The 15,249-nt window shown below is 41.2% G+C and overlaps 1 protein-coding gene across 1 annotated transcript in view; it reads right to left on the bottom strand.

Annotated features, from left to right (window-relative positions):
• LOC105979814 (protein adenylyltransferase SelO-like) overlaps positions 1-15,249 on the bottom strand; it is a 52,576-nt gene that overhangs the window by 1,832 nt on the left and 35,495 nt on the right. The window contains exons 11-13 of the mRNA XM_013008152.1: positions 11,809-11,888; positions 10,925-10,968; positions 2,490-2,569 (exon numbers count right to left, since the gene is read on the bottom strand). Of these exons, the coding sequence (XP_012863606.1) occupies positions 2,490-2,569; positions 10,925-10,968; positions 11,809-11,888 (204 nt within the window). The remainder of the gene's footprint in view (positions 1-2,489; positions 2,570-10,924; positions 10,969-11,808; positions 11,889-15,249) is intronic.

The following is a 15,249-nucleotide window of genomic DNA, read 5'->3' as shown; positions in this document are numbered from 1 at the left end:
GTACAGACAGGAACTGGAAACACAGGGAATCCAGGACAGATGATCCCTTCAGGACCAGTGGTGTGAGTGGCGATGCTGGGGAGGGTGGAGAGAGGGTGGGGTGGGAAGCGGGAACGGATTACAAGGATCTACATATAACCTCCTCTCTGGGGAACGGATAACAGAAAAGTGGGTGAGGAGAGACGTCAGACAAAGTAATATATGGCAAAATGATAATGATTTATAAATTATCAAGGGTTCATGAGGGAGGGGGAGGGGGGGAGGGAGGAGAAAAAAATGAGGGGTTGATACCAAGGACTCAAGCCAAAAGCAAATGTTTTGAGAATGATGATGGCAACAAGTGTACAAGTATGCTTGACACAATGGATGTATGCATGGATTGTGATAAGAGTTGTACAAGCCCCCAATAAAATGATTTTTTTTAAAAAGGAAAGTGGAAAATATTAAAAACTAGAACAGAAAGTCAAAAAGGAGATCAAATGATAAGGTATTAAATTTTAACAACCCTTCCCCACCCCCAATTTTTTTAACCTAACTACATCTGCCATGATACGCTTTCCTATGCGCTCTGCATGACAGCAGGGTTATTCCCATGCCTGGTCTACCTTCAGAGGATTCACCAGAGGCTTAGTCCATGTGTATTTCCCCTTTACTCTCCCACGCCTCCCCATCCCCCACCACCCCCACCCCGGCTATAACCTCAACTACTGTCATTGTTTCAAATGTCCTTTACTTGCTAAGCACCACTCTTGACCTAAAACAGGAGAGGGAATACTTAATGCATGAAGACTACACATCTGTCCCCATAATTATAAGATTCTCTCACAACATTAGGAAGAGAATTATAACTTTCGAAAATATTTACTCGCCTCCAGAGAAAAAACCCAGCAGTGATTGGCAATCTTTTCTGATTCACCAATTTCTCCTAAGTGTGGTAACTCTTGCTGTAAGGCAAGTTTCTGTGGGACGCTGGAAACTCAGCCTGTAAAGTTGTTACCAGAGGTGCTGACACTGCGGCAGGGGCTCCTGCAAACTAGGAGCACCGTGTTGTCCTAGGGGTTTAATTAGTTCCTGGCATACCCTTCTGAGAAGCCTGAGGCAAGTCTGGCCTGTCTTGTGACTCTGAATGGTTACTAGCAGATCAACAAAAATATTCAATAACACTGCTTTGTTATCCCAAAGGGCTCTGATGGCGCAGTGGTTGAAGCGCTTGACCACGAACCAAAATGTCAGTGGTTGGAACCCACCAGCCCATCCGGGAATCTGCTTCTACAAAGACCGACACAGGTTAGATATGGTCAGGTGAAGTTCTACTCAGTCCTACAGGTAGGGTCACTATGGGTTAGTTGTCCCAAGTTAGATAAATCTAAAGAAAATTTCCCCTTTCCTTTTGTTTTTCCTTAAAAGGCTAAACTTTAAAAGGTTTAATTTTCTAAAATCAAAGTCCATGAGGGCTAGAACAAATAAAAGGCCAAGGCCAAATTTCCAATCACAAACAACAAAGTGTTTTCCTCTTTCAGGCCTCCTCCCATCCACAGATGGCATGGCGGGCTGTGATGAGCCTGGCTCTGAGGCGGTGAGCAGTATGGGAGAGGAGAGTGGCAGGACCCTTAGCCACGAGCATGCGAGTGCAGGGCAGAGGACCGCCCTGCTCAGAAACGTACATCATGGGCCATGCATCTGAACCAAATAATTACGAAACCGTTTATACACAGGACACACAGGACAGCACAATGAGCACCTGGATAGCCTTCCCTCATTTTCTTCCAATTTGTCCTTCCAATTTGGACAAAGCCCCGAGTGTCCTTCCCTAAGTCCTAGAGTGCCCTCCGTTACTAACCCACAACAGTGGATGTCGGTCATCCTTAGGGATCTGGCTGCACTCCTACTACACTTGAATCTGCACGTGTGCCTAAATAACATAGAGCCTGATTGGGCCTATTTTTCATACACCAGCTTTTCATACCATATTTAAGTGGTAACACCTTATCTGGGTTACTTTGTGGCTTGCTTGTTTTGTCAAACATTACACGTGACATTCTTCCAGGCTAACACATGTAGCTCTACTTTATCGCCACTGCTGTCCAGAAGTTAGTTGACAATGGGCCCAGATTGGGGGCACCATGGATACCTGGTTGAAACCAATGCTAGTTCCCTCTGGATGTAGGCACCCATAAATCAGACTTTACTGGATTTCAATCATGAGATTGAAATCAAAATTCCAAAATTCAAACCATAAGCACCAGAATCAGACTCTCAGAAGTTCAAAGAATGTAAACATGTTACTAAATTGACTGGTCTAATATTTAAATATGCAAAAGAATAAACAGAATAGCTGAGAAAACAGTTTTCTGTTCAAGAGAGAAACACCAGGGAGAAAGGACTAGGGAAGAGTATTGGCAATACTAGGTCTATAAGCACGAAGTGTGTCTCAAACGTGGTACATCTAGAATTAATGAACAGTAACAAAGGAAAGTGTACCACCTTACCTCTGAAAAATCAGTCCTTTCTGCTTTTTGCACTGCAGATTCTGCCATCCAGTTTCTCCGCACATATCTGGGATTCACACCTTAAACAAGAAGAAAGGCATGTCTTGGGTCAAGACACAATGGAGTCAAGGCAGGCCATATTGCCTCGCCACTGACATGAAACAAACTCGGAAAATATTGCTGAAAGGCCCAAAAGAGACAAAATTGACTACTGATGGGCTTTTGGTCTCCACTCTCCTTAAGGAAGAGAAGAGCCAGCCAGGGTACAGTACAGCACCGATGCAACACACAACCTTCCTCCAATTCTTTAATGCTTCCTCCACCGCCCCCTACCATGACCCCAATTCCATGTTACCAATCTGACTAGAACAGTACATGTACACTGGTACAGATAAGAGCTTGAAACACAGGGAATCCAGAACAGATAAACCTATCAGGACCAATAAGGGGAGCAGCGATGCTAGGAGGGTAAGGATAGGGGCCGGGGAGTAAGGGGAAACCCATCACAATGATCAACGTATAGCCCCCATCCCAAGGGGACAGACAGCAGAAAAGTGGGTGAAATGAGACAGCAGTCGGTGTAAAATATGAAAAGAAAAAGAATATAAATTATCTAGGGGAGTTGGGGGAGGGAGGGAGGGGAGGGAGGGAAAATGAGGAGCTGATGTTAGGGACTCAAGTAGAAAGAAAATGCTTTGAAAAAAATGATGACAACATATGTAAATATGTGTTTGACAAAATGGATATATGTATGGATTGTGATAAGAGCTGTAAGAGCCCCCACTAAACTAAAATTTAAATTAAAAAAAGAGAGCAAATTATCAGTATCAGATAATTCTAGGGCAGAAAAAATTCTTTGTTATGATTTTTGGTATGTTTTCATTTTTAGTACTTCAACATTCATGTTTAAAAATCATGTTTGGTTCATAAGCATTTCATAAGCCATGCAGGAAGCAGTTTATGTGAATTGGACCTATGGTCCCCGTAGCAGAAGCAGTGGCAGTTTGCAGCATCTTCAGGTACAGAATCAATGGCCGAGTAGGCATCCTCATGTGTGCTGCTCAGGGCAAGCTGGAAGGCTATGTGTAGACAAAACCCTTCATACCTTTGGATGCACCCATGTAATTTTTTCATATTGTAAGATATTCTAACAATGCCACCAGGTTTCATAACTTAATTTGACATCAGCTTATTATTGAAGGGAGTGTGGCAGCGGGTGCTTGTCCCACTGGTAACTTAGTTCTGAGAGGATTACAGAAATCTGATTCACAGTTCTCAACAGCAGTTTCTGAGTGATTTGACTAGATTGAACAAAACAAAATTTCACTTCAACCTGGACTTAAAGATCTGGAAGAAATGAGGGATAATCTAGAAATTTAAGTATCCTGTAACCCAGTAATTCTACTTCTCTACAAGTACAATCTAATGAAACAAAATCACTTATAAACAAGCACTATTCCCATTAAGGAAAAGTCTAAATATTTGATAATAGTGGTATGTTTACAGAGCACTTCAAAGAACCATTAAAACGTTATAAAGACTATGCTGTGACGAAGGGGAAAAAAGCCCATTTTATTATTAGTGAAAAGAAACCAAGCCCCTGCCTCCAAAGAAAATCAAACCCTTCCCATCAATTCTGATCCATGGCACTTCTATATCAGGTGTCAGGTTTTCTACATCTTTACAGGAGCAGATAAGCTCATCTTTCCCCCACAAAGTGGCTAGTGGGTTTGAACCACTGACCTTGAAGTTAGCAGTCCAACACTTACCACTAAGACTCCTTAGTGAGAATACGGAAATCTAAAATTATACCTCAGGATGAGTAGCACTACACTGCCTTCGAGCCAATAGCCACAGAACACCAGGATTCAATGTATCGAGGGGAAGTAGTTGTGTTTGGTGAGGGAGATACGGAAGTTCTTTTTGTTGTTGTTGTTCCTATTAATTTACCTTTATCAAATTAAAAACAAAGTCTTTAAAGGAAACACATGCAGACACATACCCACCAAACAGACATGCACTCTTTTCACCAAAGAAGAACTAGCGTGCGAGAGCAAGCGGGGCTCGACTGGGGAGGGAGAGCATGCAACCACTATTAAAAGGGAGACTCTCTGGCACTTTATAGAAACTTGGCCATGAAAATCCGGATAAGACATGGAAGTGATTGTCTCTGGAAGCAGTGTACTTTGGATCGAATTCTAAGTACAAAGGTTATATAATACAAGGCGACCTCACCGAATTTGGCTATCAGAGAAAACACTGTATATTTCAGACATGACCTTTAGTGGGTCCTGGAGCAAACCCTAGAAATGTCCTGTCTCATCCCTTTTCCGGGGCATCAAAATCAAAGTATAGATCTGTGTGTAAGATTCACTGAGGACTTAGTACATTTTTAGTTGGTTTGGGACTTTTTATTTGCCGTGGGGGTTTTTGTTTTGTTTTGTTTTCCAGACACAACATTTTAAGCAAATGGGTTAAGATGTCCAACCAGATCTTCAGATAACCCCATAATAATGAAATCACTAAGTCAGAGGCTATGTAGACAGGAACCTAATTCATCTTTAACATTTCATTCATCTTTGAGGCCTCAGCTTTCAACACTGCGGCTGAGGTAAGGGGCACTGAGGGAGCATTCAGGACGTTTGCTGAATACAGGGAGTTTAGGGTTGAGAAAGGAGACTTAAGGGGATCTTTCCTTGAGCACATTTTAATAGAAAACAAATCATGCTATTGCCACCATTTAACTGAAAACTATTAACATATTGGAAATTCAGCAACAAAAGACTCAATATTTCCAAGGACGAATCCCAACTAATCTACAATGGAAGAAATCCCACCACATGACCTTTGCCTGCAGGGGTCTGGGTAAGAAGGTGGGGGAAGGCACGGGTAGAATTCAGCTATGAATAACTGTTGACAGGCTTCACTGTGCATGCCATCCTGCTGGGGAACTTATCACAAGGATCTACAAATAACCCTCTCCCCGGGGGACAGACAACAGAAAAGTCAGTGTAAGACATGAAAATAAAAATATAAATTATCAAAGATTCATGAGGGAGGGAGGGAAGGAGGATGGGGGAGGGGGAAATGAGCTGCTACGGAAGGCTCAAGTAGAAAGAAAATGTTTTGGAAATTATAACGGCAACATATGTACAAATGTGCTTGACCCAATGGATGGATGGATGGATGGATTGTGATAAGAGTTGTACGAACCCCCCCAAAAATGATTTTTTTTTAAAAATAGTTCTCTGAGAAGCAGGGTGGGGATCTCCCTGTGAGCAAGAGCCAGGAGAGCAGCGTGCCCTCTGGACCCTGAGGTCCCTGTGCAGTGACCATCTTTGACCCAGAAGGCAGCCGTGCCATCCAAGGAGCGCAGAGGAGCAGCCACAGAACCAGGAGCCAGAGCATGAGACAGTGTGGACTTCCCAGCCCACCAAGCAAAACAGCTGAGTGCTTTTCCGCAGGAGGCTGGCTTGTGAGTGGGGTGCCTCTAGGGAGTGGGGCTCACTGACCCGCGGAGCTGGAGCGGAGTGCCTTCAGAATGAGGCAGACAGTGGGCATTTATTAGCAGCCCAGAAAGAACTCTGTGACTTGAACGGGCTGACCAGTTCTGTCATGAGCATTTTCACTTGAACCGTAGCCTGTTAACTTCCCCAACAAAGCCGAGGTGTGAGCATTGTCTGTGAGCTCAGTGCTGCCAGTATGATGAATTAAACTCAGTAGCTGGAAAAGCAGAATGTTGTGTGTGACAGAGCAGGCACTGTCAGGTGGCATCCGACTGGTAACTGCAGAGTTAACGGATCAAACCTTCCAGCGGCTCCATGGGAGAAAGATGAGGCTACATGCTTCCGTCAAGATGTGCAGTCTTGGCAACGGCCTGTGGGGTCGCTATGGGTCAGAATCGACTCAATGGCAGTGAGTTAGAGTAATACACAATAGACTGGTGGGAAAAACTGGAAAATGAGAGTTCTGTTTATCACTGAAACTCCCATTTCCTAATTGTTTTTTTCACCAGTCTATTATGTTTTTCATGCCAGGAGCACTGGGGGTGTAGTCATTATGCACTGGGTGCTAACCACAAGGTCAGGAGTTCAAAACCACTAGCTGCTCCACAGCTTTCTTACCTCTCAGAAACTCACAGGGGCGGTTCTACCCTGTCCTGTAGCGCTGCTGTGACTTGATGGCAGTGAGTTTTTGTGTTTATTTATCCTTACCTAATTTAATTAAGATGTGTACGAATAAGACTAAATCACATTTGCATATACTCTCATATCATTATTAAAATAGATTTAAGAGAAAAATCATTCTGCATATAAATTTTTTTCTTCTCTTTTTAAAACCTGCTACAGGTGAATTAAAACTAATGCCCAGTTTACTCAGTGCAGTTTCCATCTTGGATCCTTCTGGTGTGGCCTATGAAGGATGTTGTACACCTCGAAAGGACAAAGTCCTAGTTATCTATGGCCTGCAGCCTGGTGGTCTGGGTAGGAACGAGATCAAAAGTATCCAATTAGGAACACAGTACCGGGTGTATTCTCCCCTTGGGATCTCATCTTTAAGTATCGTTAAGCACTGTTTCCCAATGGCAGGTTGTTCTACCTGGTTTACCCATCGAGAGAAGTGTAACTGCCTCTTCCAGATCCGCTTAACTTGAATTTCCAGTAAAGCTCCCTACGCTTCCTTGTAGGAGTATCTGTTGATGGGGGGTAACTCACTTTTTAATTTATGTAAACCCACTCCTATCAAGTCAATTCTGACTCACAGAACCACTATAGGTTAGCTATGTACTAAAGATAATATATGGTAGTGTAACTTTAAAAATTAAATGAACTCTCATTACGAATCCGCCAGCCCACATAAAAAACTCCAATTCCCTTGTGAACACAGATGTTTACCTTCGTTGAAAGCACATTGTTTAGCAAAATTTATTCTCTAAAATAACAGATTCCAACCTGCAGCCTTGAGCTCACTGAACTTCCTTCATTTTAACATCTCATCCACCCTGTTGTAACCACATGAATCCAAATACTAAAATGACGCCACCCTGGGTTCTTCCTTCCCGTGGCTGCTGGGATTGTCCATATTTGGAGCTGCCCACCACACACTTTATAATTGCTTAAATTAACATAAGTGGCTGGCAACTAAATGCATGCTGAACCCCCAAGATTTCTCACTTGATTGTCAAAATGAAACTTTATTTCTACAACCAAGTTTTGAGCTCAAAAACCATACCATCCCTAGCCTAGTAATGAGAGTTAGCATCTCCCAGATGTCATGCACAGGAACCAGCCACCCTGTGGACACATACTCGCTCTCTGCTAGAGGTCCGCAAGCAGGGGCACCCAACTATCTTTGCTCTTACCTTCTTTGATCTTGCTCAGTCTGTATTCTATGAGCTAACTTCATTTCATGTCTAGCCCAAGTGTAAAATCATTTGAACAAATTGAAAGTCAATACCCAAGTGCAAATTGTCCTTCTAAGTACCGATTACTGGGTGTGTAGTATGGCCCTGGGGGCCCGGTGGTTATGTATTGGACTGCTAACTACAAGATTGGCAGGTCAAAAGCACCAACCACTCTTGCTTTCTACTCCTATAAAGCGTTACAGTCTTGGAAACCCAGAGTTCTACCCTGTCCTCTGAGTCAGAATCAGCTAGATGGCAGTGAGTTTTTGGTTTCTGGAGTCTAACCCAAGCCCTGTAACAAGATATGTCACATATATTACTGCACATCATTACAACCCCATCCACTGCTGATTAGTCAATTCTGATTCATAGTGACCCTACAGAAGAGAGGTGTTTTCCAAAGCTGTAAATCTTTCCAGAAACAGATGGCTACATGTTTCTCCTCCCACAAAGTGGTGGGTGGAAACACACTCTTTTCCAGTTCGCAGCAGAGCACCTTAGCCACCGCACCACCAAGAGTCCTATTTTCACAACATAACCAGCCCCATTTTACTACAGTTAAGCCAGGCGTGTCAAACTCAATGAAAACATGGGCCACTTGGTGCAACAGGCAAGATTCACGCAGGCCACATCACATTTACAAATTTCATTGAATTTATATTTTGAAGTGAGATTAAGGAATATGGATAGGATAATTGAAACACTATATAATTGTTTTTATTTAAACATTTATTTTATTTAATGTATTTATAAAACTAAAATTATTCTTTTTTACCCAAAACTTGCCAGTGCTGTCCTCCTACTAGTTTTCTAATATCTGGATTCAAAGACTGAGAACAGACAATCTTCATTAAGGCAGATAGATGTTTATCAGCTAATCTTGATCTGTGTGCCATTTCATTTAATTTCATGCACAAAAATAGTTGTTCACACAAGTACGTACTCCCAAAATAGCACAAGTTTGTGCAGCAAACTTTTTAATTTCTGAGTATCTCTCACCTAAATAAGAATATATTTTGGGAATTCCTACTTCTTGATGTTTGTCTTTTAAAACCGAATCATTCTGGAAATCAATTAATTCAAAATCTTGAATAAAATGCTTAAAGAAATAAATTAACATTTTTTGACAAAAGTGCGTAAATGCAGAGATAGAATATATAATACCTATAACCTGACAAAGTATATGTAATACATATCACTAACCTATCAATATACACTTTAAGATGCGTATAATTTAGTGCTAACTTTACAAAGTCCAACTACTACACATTTTCACTTACCTCTTATGTTGTGACCAGAAAATATAACAAAGTAACTAATAAAAAACACAAAATGTTGGACAGCTGACAAACGTGATGCACAATCCTAAGGGCTTCCCTCTAAATATGTTAACTAGCGCTGCCACTAGATCTGATTCATAACAGCACAACCCACAGTACTCTTTTTAACCTTTTCACTATTGGAATCTGTTTACATTACGTGAGACAGAGAGTGGCAGGCATATCACGCGTTTATACACGTCCACAGGCCCCCAGGAAAGGCACTGGCCACATGTATCCTCACCGTCAGTAGTTACAGGGTAAATGAGGGAATTGTGTGTACGGTATTGCCTCAATCTCCCTTAGCGCTATTTTCTTCATCACAATTTTTCCTATTTTCATTTTATTTCAGAGCATCATGGGCCACAAAAAATTACCTTGGGGGCCGCATGTGGCCCATGGGTCGCCAGTTTGACACCCCTGAGTTAAGCACCAACAGAGTCAAATCCCCTTCCCATTACATCTCAGCTAAAAACATAGAAATTAAATATATCTGCTAGATTCCAAAATCCCATGTTCCTTCTGCCATACCATAACCCACCTTCCAGTCTCTCCACCAGTTTTTGCAGTGTTTATTTTAGCATTAGTATAGAAAGTTATGAACGCAGAGCTAGTAATCACTATGGTAAATTGATAGGTATGGTAATCACCTAATTTGGTGTCAATTTAAGGATTAAGACTGTAGGGGTGGAGTCTAGGTTGTCAATCTGGAGATAGCCAATGAGACTTCTGTGTGGACATGGCCTTCTCCTGAGAATTCTGGGAAATCTGGCACTTCCTCCTTGGAGGAGGAAGACACTTCTCTCACTGCTACTCCCTGGGAGACATTGCAGAAGACAAGCCACCTGGACGCAACCAGACCTCGGAAGCCGGAGAAGCCACAGAGAGACCCCTGCCAGCGCTGAGATGCTTACAACGCCACTGGACCCAAAGACTTTCTACCCACTGGCTGGTGACCGTCCTGCATTTGGCTTCATTGCATGTGTTTCGTGAGTCTGAAGAGGACTTTATAGATTGGTATATCTTCTTTGGAGAGGCTGGTGGTTTCAAACTGCTGGCCTTCTGGTTAGCAGCCCAGTGAGTAACTCACTACGCCACTTCACCTGCCGAGGTGAATGCTCATTGCGAGAGCGGCCTTGTTGACAACTGGGATCCCTAGTGACATGGTGTGGCCGTTAAGAAATCTCCTGTCAACTTGAGAGAAGGGGTGGAGCCTAGCCTGTCAATCAGGTCATAGCTATTGAGGCCTCTGTGTAGGCATGCCTTACTGCTGAGGATTCTGGGAACTTCCTGTCTTCCTCCCTGGAGGTGGGACACACACACTCTCTGGGAGACATTCCTGTTGACAAGCCACATAGAGCCATGCGGATGACAGCCAGAGCCCTGGAGATGCTTCCCCCATCATGGGACCCACAGGCTGTTCCACCCACTGGTCTGTGATCTTCCTGCATTCGGCATCATTGCATGTGCTGCATGAATCTGAAGAGAAATTCATGGACTAATATTGGACTTAGGGACTAGATCTGGACTGGGCTGGGATGTTTCCTTAATATACAATTACTCTGATATAAAACTCTGTTTCACACACACAAAAAATGATGATGGCAACATATGTACAAATATGCTTGATACAATTGTTATAAGAGCTGTAAGAGCACCAATAAAATGATTTATTTTTTGTTAAAGTTCAGCAAATCATAAGGACTACTTACTTGTCATTCTTTTTCTTCTTTGAGAATCCGAGTCATTCGTGTTCCTACAAATGAGTAGAACAAAGGACAACATTAACCGCTGTCTCTCAAGTTACATCTTTTATTCAAAAGGGAGGGAGTTCTTTCACAAGGCAAATCCTGATGGAAGAACATTAAAAAATCAGAGACAGTGGATAAAAGGAAGGCAGAAAATACTGAGTTTGATTAAATAATATATATTTTTAAACCTCTTATTCTAGAAAATACTAAATCTTCTTTTATTTTTACCAATTAAAAATTTTCTCTACAATCTAAACGATATGATAGACTTCCTGATCATAGACATAATTTTCTGAAAATACTGCCATGTCTTGTAAGAACTCAAAATGAATTAGAAGCAGCAAATGTGTCAAGAGCAAATAGCTCTTCCCAGTTCAATGGCCACTGGCCTGAGTAAGAGAGTTCTCACAAGACATGAAAATAAGCCAACCCTGTGGGCCGCTCTCCTTGGACTCAGGCCACCTGAGGCCCTGGTATCAGAGGACCACGGCAATCAGACAGATGCACGGCATGAGCGCGAGTCACAGGTGCCTCAAGCAGTGCAGCTACCTGAGAGCAAACGGGAAATACTGGAAAATGGAAAGGATGAGAGGAAGCCGCTATGTTGAAAATGCTAAAATACAGTAAAACCTAGAAAGCCAGACCTTGCATAAGGTGGGAATCGGTCAGAAAGAAAAACCCATTTTTCTGCTAACACAAGAAACAGAAACTATGGTAAGACTGCACCCTGTCAAAGGCAGAACATTTGCAAGACCTGCAAAACCAAGGCACACCTGCCAAGCACTGGTTCCCGTAGGTTTCACTGTACACTGGTGTTCTTTGTGGGAGTGATTAGCGCTCTTCACCGCTTCAGTCTCAAAAGGTACTGGGACAGCCAAGCCGGAAAGAGTTCATGCTTTGAAATCTTCTTCAGTGCCCAGAAATGCTAGATGAAAATACAGTAATCAACTGTTTATTTATATTCAGATTCCATTTATTTTTACTTATATTCCTTTTAATTACTTATGGTCTTTAATGATAGCATAATATCTGGATAGTTTTTAAAATATGATAATTCAAGTAGAAGTCACACACACTCACACTCACACACACACACTCACACACAAACACACACACACAAATAGGATTTTTCTTTTCCTCTCCTATCATTCAATTCTCAAATTCTAAAGCCTCGCTCTGGAGTTGACAAATTTTTGAGATGGAAGATCCAGTCCGGTCCCTCACAACAATTTAAAATTCATTCAAGAATCATAAGTAAATTTTTACAAACAAATAAAATCACCATTATCTGAATAATATTCTTAACATTTTTTCCAATTTTACTGAAAGAGCTACTACATAAGGCTTGCGAACCCAGTTTGCCGACCCTGCCCTAGAGAGCAATTTTACATTTGTCATGGTATAACAAGATTTACAAAAAATTAAACATACAAAATTCTTATGAGATTACAGAATGAAAACTTTTATTACCAAAAGCCTTGCTTTATATAGGGAACGCTCTTGGTGCATAATTTAATTTTTAAATGTCAATGTGCAACTGTGTTTATTTCTTTCTCTCTTAATTTATGTAACAAACATTTAAGGACTGTCAACTATGTGCTAAGAGCTGTACAGCACGAGATGACACAAAAATTAATAAAACATGGCCCCTGCCTTTAATAAGTGAAGTGCGGGGGAGCAGGGAGAGGGGAAAAAATGAGGACCTGATGCGGGGGTGGGGGGGTGGGGCTTCAGTGGAGAGCAAATGTTTTGAGAATGACAAGGACAATGAATGTACAAATGTGCTTTACACAATTGATTGTGTGATGGATGTATGGAGTTGTATGAGCCCCTAATAAAACGATAAAAAAAAAAGAAGTGCATAAACAAATACCTCAATACCATTTGACAAATGTTAGTACAGGGATATATACATAAAAGGCTCATGGACCACACAGGAAGAATAAGCAACGAGCTCTACCGAAGGCAGTCGGAGTAAATGATTTGGTTTGCATCCACCACCCACCATGAAAGAAAGGCCTGGAGAGCTGGTTCCTCAGAAGACCGCCAGAGAACCCTCTGGAGCAGGGCTACCCAGGGCTTGCCATGAACTGGAGTGCACTTGATGGCAACAGTTTGGGTCTGGTTTTAGAGGGTTGAGGCAATTTCATATTCAAGAGAAACAGAAATCTATTATTAAAATTATATTTTCATATTAAGCATTTGCTTTTCCCTTTTCCCCTTTAATGAACACTTTCCCTCTTTAAAAGAAACATATTGCTCATTCAAATACACAATATCAAAGCTTATGACAATTGGTTCATATCTAGCAAAATTCCAAATACATGTATCATCTTCTTGTCTATTTTCTAAGTTTCATTGTATGATAAGTATGATACAATCCACATATCACACAAATCAGTAGCTCCATCATATCAAGAAGAGTTGTATAATCACCACCACAATCAATTTTAAAACATTTTCATCTTTCTTGTACTCCTTGTGAGTAGCTCCCCATTTCCCTCCCCAGCCTCCCCTGCCAGACCCACAAGGGTCCTTGAATCCACTTACTACCTCTACAGTCACTCATCCTCGATTTCATATTTGGAAAACATGAAAACAAAAAGCAGAGAAACAAAAAAGCTAACAACAATAACAAAATAGAGAAAAAACCTCATTTGGCAAGAAACCAGAAAATATTAAAAACTAGAACAACTTTAAAATTAGTCAAAAGGAAGATCGAATGATGTTAAGTTTTAACTACATCTGCCATAATGCACTTTCCAATGTACTCTGCATGATAGCCAGGCTATTCATATCCCTCGACTATGTTAAGAGGGATTCACCAGAGACTTAGTCCATGCGTGTTTCCCCTTCCCTTTTATTTTATTTTCCTTCAACCCATTTTATTACGGCCTAATTCAGATATCATACCATTCCATAGTTCCATCACATCACACAGTGAGCACAATCAGTTTTAAAACATTTTCATCCTTTTGGTACTCCTTGATATTAGCTCCCCTCCCCTCACCCTACCTCCCCCGCCATGCCCCCCAGGAGCCCTGCTTCCAGTTATTATCTCTATCCTAGGGTTCATAAAATGGAAAACACAGAAAAATACATAACAGAGAATAAAGAAGGCTACCACTAATGACAAACTATACCAGAGATAAACCCCAATATAAAAAAAATAGAAAACTAAAAACCAGATCAAGCACAAAGGATATCAAAAGGGAGATCAAATGACAAGGTTTTCACCATTCAGGTCAGATTTATGATTTTAATACACAGGAGTCGTCTCTCCAATACTCTCTGTCTGATAATCAGATTACCCCCATCCCTCAATTAGGCTATTCCCTGTGTAGATCTGCAAATGTATTTTGGGCTTCCACTGTCATCCACAGCCCTCTGCATACCAGAATTTCACAATTTATACTCTGATATTATTCCTTCCTTCCGTTTTGAATTATATAATTTACAACCCTTGGATCACAGATGTTGGTGTGCTTCTTTCACGTAGGCTTCATTGCCATCTCACTTAGATGGCTGCTTGTTTGAAAACAAGCCTTTAAGACTCAGGCACTATTATTTTAATTAAATTTTGTTTTTTAATCATTTTATTGGGGGCTCATACAATTCTTATCACAATCCATCCATCCATCCATTGTGTCAAGGACATTTGTACATTTGTTGCCATCATCATTCTCAAAACAGGTATCAGATGCTGTTCTTTCTGATAGCCTGGTACCATCTAATTTCTTCACCACACTTTGTTATAACACCCATATCTTCCATATTTCCTTCAGGAGGATGAGTATCGAGCAGGACCATGTCTCAAGAACTAGTTGTTCTTAGATTGGAACTAGGATTAAGTGCAAGCCCAAAATACATTCTTGAATCTGTGTTTTTTTATTTGCTTCTGGTTCACCTTAAAGAGATGGCTTTGTTATTTTGTAGTAGAGAATCTTATTGATCATCAGTCTGGAGCATAGGATCTCTGTTTATAGTGTCATTGATTAGCCCATAGTACTAGTTTTAAAACACTATTGAGAAAGGGAGATTGAACAAGTGTAGAATAACTACAAATCACAATGCATGAATTATTGTACAGAATAAAGCTTTATGTGACTGGATGCTATTTATACAAACAATGGGAGTCAGGCATAACTTATAACAATATTCACTGGCAATCTCAGACACGGGTCTACCAGAACAATACATATTTTAATACAGTAAGCAGGGCATTGAAGTAGTAAGTAAATGTTAGTTTGCCGATCAACAGTTCAACACTCTTCCTGTAGCTGCCT

This window comes from Echinops telfairi, unplaced genomic scaffold, assembly GCF_000313985.2.
Source record: "Echinops telfairi isolate 266 unplaced genomic scaffold, ASM31398v2 ScPeMD7_7461;HRSCAF=8499, whole genome shotgun sequence".
Lineage (NCBI taxonomy): Eukaryota > Metazoa > Chordata > Mammalia > Afrosoricida > Tenrecidae > Echinops > Echinops telfairi.
The sequence above is the reverse complement of the archived record's forward strand: the minus strand, read 5'-3'. Positions and strand labels throughout refer to the sequence as shown.